Source organism: Trichogramma pretiosum, unplaced genomic scaffold (assembly GCF_000599845.2).
Source record: "Trichogramma pretiosum strain Unisexual culture from Peru unplaced genomic scaffold, Tpre_2.0 scaffold54, whole genome shotgun sequence".
NCBI classification, from domain to species: domain Eukaryota; kingdom Metazoa; phylum Arthropoda; class Insecta; order Hymenoptera; family Trichogrammatidae; genus Trichogramma; species Trichogramma pretiosum.
The window spans coordinates 327,484-341,119 of NW_019641628.1; the positions used below are offsets into that span (position 1 = coordinate 327,484).

Sequence of the window (13,636 nt, forward strand, 5' to 3'; positions counted from 1 at the left end):
ATAATTTCATACTTATAAATAACGAGCTTATAATGATTATTTTAAATTCGTTGCTGCCATTCCTTTTTCTTTCCATTGAGTAAATAGTTTGTGCAGTGTAGGAGTGAGCAAATAAAATATGGTAATTGAGTCTATATACGTCCCCTCACCCCCAAAAGCCATCCCTTATATTTGCCATCGTTCCGCGAACAAACAAGTGCGTCGGTATTAATAACTATAGGTATATGTTTACGAGGCATCGAGCAGAAAAAGCGAAATTGGCTCGGCGTTCGCATACGCGCTCGACTAATACGATATTTCATTAATTTACAAGCTTACAGCGCAAAAAAAGGGATATAAAAATATCATTTTGTTGCGTATCGAAGTCACGCTTTGAATCCATCGTTAGCGCGCGCGAGAGAGAGAGAAAGTTTTTGATAAAAAAAGGCAGCTCGTTCGCTGATACATATATTTTATGCATGCCGTTCGACTTGCGTAGGAAGTTTTAACAATTTTACGAGCTAGCGCAAAAGATGAAAAGTTATGCAAGGCGCGCATGGCTGCGTGGGCCGCGTATACGTGTTTATAAATTACGCGCCTCCAAGACGTAAATAGACATTGAAGTGGCGTCCGTGCGTAGTGGCGTACACCTTCGAGGAGCCGAGGGCTGGGCTAGTAATGCTCGAGGATTTATCGAGGAAAAAAAAATTTTTTTTTCAAGTACAAATCGCTTGATAGACGTTTACGGCTATTTCCTCGAATTATCGCTCACTGTGTGCGCAGTGCGCGAGCGAACGAACGAACGAACGCAAGCGCGGGTATGTATACTTACAAAAAGGTGGTATGAGCAAAATTACCGAGTATACCGCTCATAAATTCGCCCGACGAAAAGAGTTTCTCTGAATGTGGGTTTGTGTACTTCTAGAGAGAGAGCGCGAGTCAAACAGCACAAGCTTGCGAGGCAATCATTATACACATTTTCTTTCAATTTCTCCTTTCTGTATACATAAGTCGCGTACTTTTATGGTATATACAACGTTTACTTACTTAGTCTCTCTCTCTCTCTCTCTCTCGTTTTTCAACCAAATAATATATTCGTGAATTTTTCCTCGCGAAAGGTTGCGTTTACAGTGCGTAAAACTGGATCCGTTAATCGATCTACAACTCGAATGCAAGATTATTGCGGGCTTATTTTACGTTAGATAATAGCTCAAACAGGGCATGTATTCGCTCAGGGGAAACTCGCATAGGACAGCGTGACGTAACAAAGTGGAGTGGGCGAGTAAGCAATAGTTCTGCAACACAGCCACTCTCCAAGAGGAATTTCTCTCGCTCTCTCCCTTAAAAGCGATCGAGGTCCTCTGTGTTCTCCTTTCCTTCTTGCTAAGTAGCCTCTAGCACTCTCAACTTGCATATACACGTGTACGCACACCCAGAAACTTCATTACGTTTCTCCGTACGTGTGTGCATGCACACAAACATGCATATGGGTGTTCGCGCCCCTATGCATGTATGTAAGGGTGTATTTCGAGTATAGACCCGCACAACTTGTTCCTTGGAAGCTCCAAGTTTCGTGTAGGTATACGTGTATAGTTGCTGCACGCCACCAGACCACCTAGACTCGCTACGGCCACAGAGAGCGAGAGAGAGGGAGAGATATAGCACCTATATAGGAACTTTGTCTCGATTGCCCCCACATTCTGCGCAACATCTTACGAGCTGATACGCGAGTCCTCCTAGCAATGCTTAGCTATTATCTGTATCTGCAACAGCAGCTGTATATTATTTACCGGCTTTACGCGGTGGCTGCTTGGCACTACATTAATATAATTATGTGAGTTACCGCCGATTGTGTCCGTATATTACGTTCGCGTACACAATTCGGACGCCTTGGGTAATTTCCAAGATTTCGCCAGTTAATTCGCACTTGTACGTGTTTGTGGAGAAAAAAATTTCAATCCGAATATGCTCGTACACATGTATATATAAATGAAAGGAATGCAAGATGAGCTTTCATGCGAGTCGATATAACTGGGTCACGAAATTTCGATCAAACTTGGGGGGCGAGAGCAGCGACTCCGGGAGAAAAAGTAAAAGAAGAAAACGTTTCAATCGACTAGACATATATATATTTACAGCTTTTCGACTGTGTTCATGTGTATGCAGACCAATTCCGAGGATCCCAAGTGTTTAAGGGCAACAACGAGCCAGTTTACGAAAGTAGCAAAGCGCGTCGAGTTATGGCACGAGTCCCGGCGACAAATGTAAAATGTATTTACTCGCCACTTTGTGTATAGGCATTTATGGAAGAGAGTTTAATTGAGTATGTCTATATGCACGGAATGAAAAGTATCATAAAAGTGTGCGCGCGAGTGTGTCCGTGTACGAGAGTGCACGACTAAACGTACTCGCGAGTCGCAAGAGCTGCCGCCGAGTCGGGGGGGCATTGCCAGGCACTTCTCTAATCAGCAAATAAGATCGCGAGCGCAAAGCTTCACTCACGTTCACACCCACTCTCGCAGTGCAGGCGCGCAAAGCTCTCATCCCCGAGGTCATTAGTGAGATATATACGTACGTACGTACATACACGTGCACCATCACATGTACGCGTATAAAGATCGTGCAGTAAGAGGGAGAGAGCGAACGAGTGCAGCTGATAAGTACTAGCATGTACTCACACGGTTTTGCGCACCTATACTGCGCTTGTGTGTTTGTCTACGTAATTGGCCCGGGCGCAAAAGAACAGAATTTGTACGCGATCGTCGAGCTAAGAATGCAATCACGAGCGAGCCGCGGCGTATACGTATATATATAATACGCACACGATGATGATCCATAATTTACGATGTTATCCAAGTGCACGGACACACTTATCTATAAACATAAACATACGTATAGGTGCTGCTCATATACATGCATTGTATGTATAAAAAAGACTCGTATTTGTCGGTCGCAATAACAGCTTGGCGTCGGCGAGAGCTGCAGAGCGCCAACGGCGGCGATCTTTTCATTAATCGCGCTGAAATTTACGAGGGCTGAGCGTTGGGGATTAAAGCTTCCTCTTCTGCCTCGGCGCCGCCGCCACGCAGTGCACAGTGCAATGCAGTGTGCCGCTTCTCTCCGGCTTACGCTTTATATTGCCGCCGTGCTATACCGTCGAGCCCGGTCTGTAACAATGTTTAGCGGTGTGCGCGAGCTGGCCCTTTTCTCTTTTATATATTTATTTTATTTTTGTCTACTGCCAAGATTAATTATTCATGATTGAGACGAGAGAGAGAGAAAAGTGCTTGCCTCCTTTTTTTTTGTCCTCCCCCGTTGTATCAGAGAACAAAAGCGCGCGAACGAGGAACAATAAAAACGTTGGAATTAAATGAAATTTGAATTTTGCGCGCAGTCATCATGTTAATAGCGTGTCACTGCTTGACTCAATTATCGTGTAAGCAGACGTGCGCCGCCACATTGAAACAAAAAGGCTACACGGATGCTTTTCTAGTAGGTTTAGTTTCGCAATTTTTATAAACAAAGTATGCATCTTCACGCGGCCGGAGCTGGTATTATAATGAAGCTAACACGAAGAATGCTGAAAAAAGCGCCGAGCTCGCACGCGCACGCATGTATACACAACTGGTTAAATGTGAGAATACAGAGAAAGTGGATTAACAACTCTGATGCTGATGCTGCTTTTGCACACGACAATACATGCAACGTGACCCCCTCACTTACCGCACACGGCACACACACACACACACACACACACACATACACACACGCGTGCGCAAGCTCGGTAGCCACCTATATACGTACGCATACGTATACGATGCGGATAAAGAAAGAGAGTACGTGTAATCCGATTAGGTTGCTAATGAAAGCGAGGAAAATGTTAGAGGTTTTAAGAGCGAGCAGAGTCTAGCTCTGCTTATACCTACCACCGTTCTCTGCCGCACATGGGCTCTCACTTTTTTATCGGAGCTTTTCATATTAAGTTCACGCAACGAGTAAAGTGAATATGACCTTTCTAACGCCTACGCGCACGACGATCCTCGTTCGTGGCACGCCTTTACGCGTATTGTTTTGAATTATCGCTCCCCTCGCCGCCTACGGGCGTGTTATGTTTTCACGTGCATTTTGAATTGATTCACGAAATTATTCGCCTCGCCAGCTGAGTGTGATTCAATAGTTGGGTCGATGCTTCTTTTTTTATTCAGAGTTTAAAAAATATTTCAAAATATTTTTTTAATTTTTTTGTTGCAGAACGCGTCGAACGAGGTGTCAAGAATATTGTCCGACGTTGCAGTGCAACAAGCAAAGTTTATAGTCCGTCAAGTTTACTGCGTTATTGTATGGCTGCAGCGCAGCGTGGCTAGAGAGAGAGAGAGAGAGAGAGAGAGAGGGAGAAAGGGAGAGGGAGGCCAGCGGTCGAGCTCTTGGCTATGCGAAATATTTGACGGACGCGTTGCCAAGCAAACTTCCACGTGTAACAGGCCAGTATAGGGTTGCGAGCGAATAGCTTGTGTCAGTGTATACGTGTGTATAAATACCGTTCCAGCTCCTTCCCTTGATTTTTCTTCGTGTCTGTGTATAGCTTGGCGCGTTTGGAAGAAAAATCCACTCTTTTCCTTCGTCGCTTTCAACCGTGGCTTAGGTTATCGCGAAGGGCGCATTAGCCAGTCAGCTTGCCTCTTTCTCGATGAAAAAAAAAAAAAAAAACGACCACAGCAAGAGAGAGCTCCGTTAGTTCTCGCAATTCTTTCTTTTTATATCTGTCTATCTTTTATTTAAGCTCACTGCCCCTCTCGCCCCTGCGCGTACGCCGGCGGTACCTATTTTGGATTAATGCCAGTGTTCTCTTCCCCTTTACCTTTTCTAATCGACGTTATTCTCCGTTATCAATAAGCATATCTGTATGTATATTTTATTCAACGTCGAATTTGAAACTCCTCGCTCGCTCATCGTCGGCTTTTTCAAGTCTAAATTTAAAAATCTCATTTGCTTGAGAGCGAGTCGGGTCAATCGGTTGAATCGCGCACAACGCGGCGGAAAAAAAACTAACAACTCAAAAAGTTATGTCGACTAATTAGCTTTCCGATGGTATTATACCATTCAAATGTGGATGAAAAAATTTTTGCAACTCTGCTCAAAAATCGTCTCGAGGCATTTATCCGAGAGCCGGTCTATTTATGTATTTACGTTCGCAGCTGGCACATATTATAATATTATTATTACTCGGGTATCCTATTAGCTCGTTATGATTTACGTTGCGCTGCACCAGGTATTCCATCACAATGAGCCATGTATCTCGGTGACGTTTTTCAATATTATCAAAAGTCCTGGCGGGAGCGAAATTGATAGCTTACGCTGCGCGCAGAAACGAATACAGCTCGATATTACAATATGTGCGCTCTGCACGTAAGAGGTGAAAAAAGGATAAAGACGATTCAAAAAGACCCTCAAGGCAGTACAGAGCAGCAAGAGAGCGAGCGCGCGGGGACGAAGCGACGTCGGCGGCGGCTATATGCGCGCACACACACACATTGCTACACTCTCCTTCGATTTTCGCTCGAAATAACGAGATAGGATGAGGCATAAATATATATACTAACATATAGGGCGAAGGAGCTGCAAAGCTTATTTCGACGCGCTGCTGTCGATGGCGACGACGACAACGTCCCATACAAACACACAGGCACTACACACACACATACAAAAATGTCTTTGTACGTTAGAGCTTCCATTGCTCCTTCTTCTTCTTCTTCTTCGTCGTCTACTCCTTCTACTTCCTTCTTCTTCTCTTCGTTCACCCTCGTTTGCTGCTGTAGGGCAAATCTGATAATGTGAATGCTCAGGTATATATTTTGAATTTCCAGAAAATATTGTGAGGCAAAAAAGGTGAGCGAGAAAGGGAAATTTATATACGAGTGTACACATTTTTATTGTATACCTGACGCTCATAAATATTTATGGCAGTTTCTGGCTCCAAATGATTTTCATTGGAAATATTTTCTAGCTTCGACGGATGGATATTTCACATCTCTTGATATAATTTATTTTGGGTTTCATGTGGATAAGCGCAAGTGTGTAGCTGTAACACTAAACTATACGAACGATACGGATATTTTTCCATTGTTATTGCCGTCGTTGGGCGTGAAAAAGCCGAAAGAAATGTAGGCACGCCGTAGCGAGCTAACGATTTTCGTGTTTTCTCCGATGCTTATAGATCGGATAACTTTTGCGGATAAGAGAAGAGCAGCAGCAGGAGCGGTGGTGGTGGCTGCCTAGTCGAGATGACGTTAAGGGTCGATCGAAGCACTTTCCCCCGGTGGTGTAAGCGGCTCTCTTTGTGTGATTTTATACGTTTGAAGTGAGCTGAGCAGGGAAAAAACAGCTGTCGACTGAACGAATCCGAGCCTCAACGTATGAGCTTGCGAGCAAAAGCTCGTATTAATAGCGTGCGATGTTACCTTACAGAGACTGCGTTTATATCCAGTCACTCCAGTATGAGGGTGCGGGGCTGGCGATATATAATCTGGAAGAATTTAACAAGTATGCAGAGCAGCACCCCTATACACAGTCTTTGTTTGCTCCAGTAATAATGTGCAGCTTGACATTGGAATATTCATAACGACGTGATGCGCAGTTTATGATACTTTAATCTTTATGTACTCGCGTATTTAAATTAAGTTAGTCAATCAATGTATTGAGAAGGTGAATGAGGGAGTACAAAAAAAAGTCAACAGTTGTAAAAAAGCTCGTGGATCGCGCGCTTCACGCAGACATGGCAAGTATAAAATCGTAATTTTCACGCTGCACGCCATAGCGCGCGCCCACACAATTACAGGAGTAGATTCGAAACACAAGCAGCAGCAACAGCGGCAGCAGCACATTGAAATGTTTCGTTCGCATAAGTTATATCTCGGTGCCGGATCATTCCGGCAGGGCGAGCAGCGGTCGCAGTCGTGCGTGAGGTTTGAAATATTAAACGAGCCTAATGCGTTTTTCCTGTTTTTGTGCGCTATATAGCGCCGATACAAACACACACACACACAATCGCGCGCACACTCAAATGCAGTCGCAAGATAGTAAAACCAGTTCAAGCCCCAATGTAATGTATTATATGCCAGGCCACGCGTACGTAGTATATAGGTACGTGCGCAATGATTTCCACTAGTGTGTAATTGGCCAGTGAATCAATGAATATTTTACCATAACATACTGGCGCAGCAGAACTAGTTGTAAACTTGGAAAACCACGTCCTCGACACTTTTGATGACACTCACACACACACACATACGGGTTCATACAGCAACGGACGAAAACGTAGTTGCAGCATATATATACACGAAGTGTTATTTATTATCCAACGAGCAATTAGCATTAATTAAGACAATCTGCTCGCGGGAATATAATGGCATGTTGTTCGTGCGAGAGCTGGCTTTATATAGGTGTGCGCGCGAGGCTAGAGGGCTATATAATCTGACGCTGAAAATACGTACACGCACAGCGAGCTTGCTCGAGAGGGAGAGAGAGGGAGAAAGGCGAGAGAGCCTGGGCAGTTATACTGCACTGCTATATAAGAGCGTGAGAGTAAGAGGAAGATTTTCTAACCACCAGTAGTAGTACGCTTGAACTGCGCGACCGCATGCTGCTACTGCTGCTGCTGCTGCTGCTGCTGCTTCTGCTCGTGCTCTGTGCTATGTGCTATGTGCAGTGTGCGCTGGGCTGCCGCCTTAAATCTCAACGCCGCACCGGCCGGGAGCCCTGTCTTGTAAATATGGTTTACCTTTTCTCTTCACTTCAATCTTACTAATTGTATATTTCTGGTTTTAGAGCTTTGCCGTGTTTGCCCCTTTTTCCTCGTTTTCTCTCTCTCTCTCTCTCTCTCTCTTTTTGCTGTATTAATTCGGAGAAGAAATTAACTACAATGACCCTGATGGAAAAAAATACTACTGCAAATGTATATGAAACCTGTTGACCAGAGGTAATCCACGCTGGATTACATGTTATGTGTTCCAGCGAATGACCCTCGACTTCACTTATAAATTTTAAAAACATTGCATTTTTGTGCACACTCGAGAGCGTGCTGTACTTTTTTTTAGCTTGTTTTATAAATATCAATACGCTCGAGTATGAAAAAAACATTTTTGATTTTGAGTGACTCGCAATCGAGTTAAGAGGTCATATTTTAAACATTTCGCTCGATAAAAATTTATAAAAATAACTCACGGCAAATTATTAACTGTTTAAGGATGTTGGGGACGCAATCGAGTTCAAATCAGCAAATATCAAGAAACAGCTGAAGGTAAATAATTGATTTAACAAGGTGGGTCGGTGGTATCATAGGCTCAAAGCCAATACGCATGCTATCACGCGTATTTTTGTTCGATGCTAACTTCTCGAGTTAAATTGCAAGTAGAGCCAGCACAAAATCTTTTTATTTTTATAAAATTTCTCTGAAATATGTTAGTGCAGAGACTATACAACCGACACCGTTGAAAAGGTAATTATTTCATCTACAATTACGCGAAATTTGGTCACGATCTCCCAAATTAATCTCAAGTTATATTAAAAATTGTGCGAGAAATCGTTCACGCTTCTATGATAGCCATGTTAAAAAGTGTACTCTTGAAATTAAAATTTACCAAATTTAACTCGACAAACGAAGCTGAAATTTCAAGAGAAAATTATAAGGGGTTTGAACTATCAATTTCCGAAGTTTCAACTTTGTGGCTCATCTTGATCCAAAGGTCAGCCAACGTACTTAACAAATAATCTTTCGACGTTCGATTTTTTCCAGCGAAAATTTGCCAGCGTTATCCATACATTGTAGCGATCCGAACGTGAAAGAGCAGACGCGCGCGCGCACGCAACGGAAAATAAATAAAAAAAATAAAATGTGTAGATACGTACACGAATATAGAGGATATAACAATGCAATGTCAAATAAAAAAATTTTTCAATGAATTTCACGCGTAAAACCTCTCTCGCTTTCTCACTTTTGCGCTCGCGCGTACGTACCTTTCGCGCGCAGTATGTCTGCGTGAGCACACGTACACGCATATGCAGCGAAAAAGTATATGCAGTCGGTGTACTGTGTACACTATGTAGTTATTCATTTTAACAGATGATTTATCGGCGAGTGAAAATTCGCACGTTGAAAATACCATATAACTGTATATGTGGTTGTACCATAGTGCATCCGTGCGGAGAATTGAAATAATTTATACAAAAATCCGAGAGTTAGGGAGAAGATTCGGAGAAGTACGTGGATTAGCAAACAAAGCGTCTGTCTTTTATGTATACGTGGGTAAACACAAAGAACTATTAATTCCGCTAAATCTCCAGAGGGCATCGGATATACATCGAATAAGAGCCCAAGACGATTGTCGGGGACATATATTGAATTTATATAGGGCAAATAAAGGCGCAGCGGCGCGTCCAGGCAAGACTAAGAGTTTTATTACCTATGTTTTTGTCAAAGAAAAAGAGGCTGGCCGCTTTTGCTACTACATTCTCCTTCGTCTTTTTGTATTTATGCACGTATTTATGTGTGTGTGTGGGTGGGAGCGGAGAACGATATTTTATCGTGACTAAATGCGAGAGCGACACTGCTGCTGCTGCTGGTCTTTTAAACGTTTAAAACTAGAAGAAGCTGCCGCTGCTACTGCTGCTGATGCCGCGGGCACTGTTTGTCGAGGGAGAGAAAAAGCTTTAAAGGCCAGTCTTCGAGGGGCGAGGGGGCTGAAGAGCCAGAAAGAGAGAGAGAGAGAGCAGAAACGAGGAAGAAACACGGTCTACCCTATAGCTGCGAGCCTCGAGGGCTAGCTTCTCTCTTTCTCCCTTGTATATAGTTTACCCGCACTACTGCAGAATTGCCGTATTTCCGGTCGCCCCCTCTATTTTACTCCCTTAATCCCTCGAGCCATAAATTAGCCTGGACGCACATACACACACACGTACTCACAAACACACTAATACATTGAGAGAATGTGAACGAGCCGTTTATAGTGAGACATGTGTGGGTCTTCTCTGCGCGACTAAAAGTCGCTCGTTCTCAATGAAGTATAGGTACCTAAGATGAGAAAGTAGAAAACGGTAGGCACTTGGTTTTTCTTTTCTTTTTTTTGCTTGCTCGCTTCAGACTCTAGAGGACGAATGGTTAGTGTCTCGTGATTATAATACGTAGACTGTTCGTTCACCGTCTACCCCAAACTTTGCCACCTTAGCACAAGAAGTAGAGAGCTTTTTTTGGTGTATACGATTTTTCTTTTTCTATACCCTCTCCACTTTACCTCTCTCTCTCTCTCTCTCTCTCTCTCTTTTCATGCCAATTAGGTAGACGTAAGTTTATGTAAGGGAACGTTTTCAAGACTGAGCTATACTTATACGTATAGACGTTCTTCGTGCTGTTTTTCCGGGCTTTATCGCTCGCGCGGGAGCTTATTTTAACTTTTAAAATAACTATTTCTCACTTTGAAACGAGGAAATTTCGTACACGGCCCAATTTCGACACTGCACACCGGGTAAAATCACTCCTGGAAATTCATTTTATTCGAGAACTCAGCAGTACCAGAGCAGCAGCAGGCAGTAGCACACACGCACGTATTTCGCCGAAGAAGCCTATTGGAAGCATCGCGTACATTATGTATACATTGCATTAGGATAGAGCTTGCAAGCTCGAGCGCGCGCGCGAGCTGTATATTAATGATTTCGACATCGCTGAATGGATAGATAGATAGAGAAACGGTGCTTGGCACACGTCCCTCTTACTCTCTCTCTCTCTCTCTCTCTCTCTCCCCCGTTTTCCCTCCCACTAGCGCATACAATGTCCCGTGCACACTGTGTATATTCGCATAGCAGCGGAACGAACAATAGCTCCTCACTCTCTCTCTGTATGCCATTGCTCCCTCCCTTCTCTTCTTCACATCAATTCGGATGAGTCAATCATGGCTGCATCCTAATTCAACGCTTGAAACATCTCTATGCTCCTATATCTATATGCGCTGGTTACATGGATCTGTACACACACGTGTACGTATTTATGCGCGCGAGCACACACACGTAGAAATATATGTTTACCCTTCTTGAGCGGCGGCGGTGCCTACTATATAGCTCTGCACGACCTCCGCAGTGAATACTTTGCCTCGACCGAGAGCATAGGACGCAATGAAGCGTAAGTTTAATTCCTCATTAAAATAACATCGCTCTGCATTATTTTCCAAGGGGTAATTTTTGCACAAAAAATAAGAGCTCGAGGAATATATGGGACAGAGTCGAGTTCATATATTGACTATTACATTAAAAACAGCTGGAGCATTAAAATTCATAAATCCAGCTCAATGATGCGTACAACATCGGGCCGTATAAAGTTATTTCATTGTCGAGTTTTTGCGCCTGGCAAAATGTCTATTATATAGAGCGGCGGGGGCCGCGTGTCATTAGCAATGAGCATGCGAATTTACGGATGATTAGATTAACCCTAATACGGTGTGTATAGGCGCGTGCATTTAACTAATATATACCGCCGCAGCTGGCGTTTAAAGGCTCGCGCGCTAAATTACATTGCAAACAGATCATATACATGATGCACGAGTGGTTGGTTATACGGATCATATGTATTGCGCGTATATATATAATGAATCGTTATAAGCAGCCATGACGACTAGAATTATTGACGCTGCACAGCCCCCTGTGCGTGCAATATTATATACATAGCGATGTGTATATACAACAGTTACTGTAAGAACTGAAAGCTTAATGATTCGTAAACATAATGCAGCATCGTAGATATAAAACATGTATATCTATATGAATATTTCATTCGCAGCCATGCGTACACACGTACACATAACTCAACATATGCGTTGATGTTCAACGTTGAATGCGCAGTGAGTTTAGCTTGAAAAGCGGTTTCACGCTCGAGAAACTTCATTGCTTCTGCCTGCCTTTCTCTCTCTCTCTTGCTCTCTTACTCTCTTGCTCTCTCTCTCGCGTCGGGATAGATCTCGGCAAAACTTGTGCGAAAGCGAGCGAGTGCGCGCGCGGCAAGGAGAGAGGAGTATTAGCTGTACAATCAAGAACGCGCACAAAGCCGCCCGCCAAGATCTACCCGCGGAATTAGCACTTTTGTCCATATGGCTATAACACGGGGGCGCGCGCTCGCGCCTCGAACTTATACAGCTCCCCCCCGTACACGTAGCTTGGTGTTTTAGCGAATATACACACGCACGCGCCAGCGCAGCGAGGATAATATACTCGCACCGCGAGAGCTTGCCTGTACTTAAAACCCCAGCCGTACTACTGTGCGCCTTATCAAGGCATGTTTCAAAGATCGCGCGCGCTGCGTACAGCTGACTTTACGTACCATACCGAGGCACTCGCGCTTGTATATCTATACATATTTACGCCACATATACTTTGTTTCTTTTGTAATCAAACGCTTTTATTCTCGCAGCCCTTTGCAGCTGCATTAGGATAAAAGAGTTAATCTGTACAAACTCGCAGGTAGAATTTCACCCCCGAGCTTTCATTCGGTCGCGCAAGTGCGAGGCAGAGAGAGAGAGAGAGAGAGGAAGAAAGCTGCGAGCTGGCTCGCGCGCGATGACTTTCTGTTAAAATATTCCAAAGTAAAATTTGAATGCGTAGTTCAGCAGCGTAGAAAATGAAAGAGATAAGGTACTCGTTTGTTTATTTCTGCGCAAAATGTCAGATTGAACGAGCCTGGATTGGATCAACTTTTTTCAGCTGAAAATGCAAGCCACTTTCTTTTTTCTTAATCCCTACTTCATTTTCATGACAACAACAGCAACAACAACAGCAATGGGACAGCGTCAAAATAATACACGCAAACAACTTGGGCGAAAGCAACAAAACTAACCTGCGACACCGGTAGCGCAATAGGATATGTCGATGAGCAGCAACAATGGCAGTGGCAAGAGCAGCAGTTTGGCCACTACGGCGGTAGCCGCTGGATACCGGGGCCGATTCAGCGACATCCATCTAAGATTATCGCCCGCACTCACGCGCAAGCGATTACTCACTCACTATACAGTATGTTTTCTTCTCTACTTTTTTTTTCGAGCGAGCTTTTTTTTAGCTCCAGCTGGCACTGAATCGATTTCAATCAATTATCGGTCGGTCGATATAGTACTTTAAAATTAATCACAAATCATGCTCCCACGAAAGCCGAAAAGGCTTGGACGACGAGGCGAGACACGATCACGAACTCGCTCATGTCTGTGAAAGAAAGAGAAAGAGAGCGAGAGAAAATATGTGCATCCGCACGTTGTGTGTGGGTCGCACGATATATAGAACGATATATGCGGGTTCAACACGCTCTCACGGCTTGAAGGGACGCGAGTTACGCGCGCGTCGAGTCGACGGTGCGGACTGACTGGCGCCAGCATTGAAAGCTCGAGCGCAGGTATGCCAGCCAAGTGGCATGTGTACCAAAGATTGCGACGCTTGCGCAGAAACTTTAGTTCCGCCTTCTATAGCAGAAATTCCTCGCTCACCCTCTGTGTCTCTCTGTTTCTCCCTCTCTCTGTCTCTCTTTCTCTCTCATCTCTTTCGCTCTCTCTCTTGCTTATTCACGCGCATATCAACGTGTAGATTTTCGCGGTTCGTCACGTTCTCGGGCCAGTGTATATGTGCGCTATATGAA

General features: G+C 44.0%; 1 protein-coding gene across 1 annotated transcript in view; it reads right to left on the reverse strand.

The window, feature by feature from the left end:
- The window catches only part of LOC106651260 (lachesin-like), a 38,380-nt gene extending 25,089 nt beyond the window's left edge, over nt 1-13,291 (reverse strand). The window contains exon 1 of the mRNA XM_014369701.2: nt 12,851-13,291. Within this exon, the coding sequence (XP_014225187.1) occupies nt 12,851-12,968 (118 nt within the window). The 5' untranslated portion in view covers nt 12,969-13,291. The remainder of the gene's footprint in view (nt 1-12,850) is intronic.
- Nucleotides 13,292-13,636: the final 345 nt, after the last annotated feature.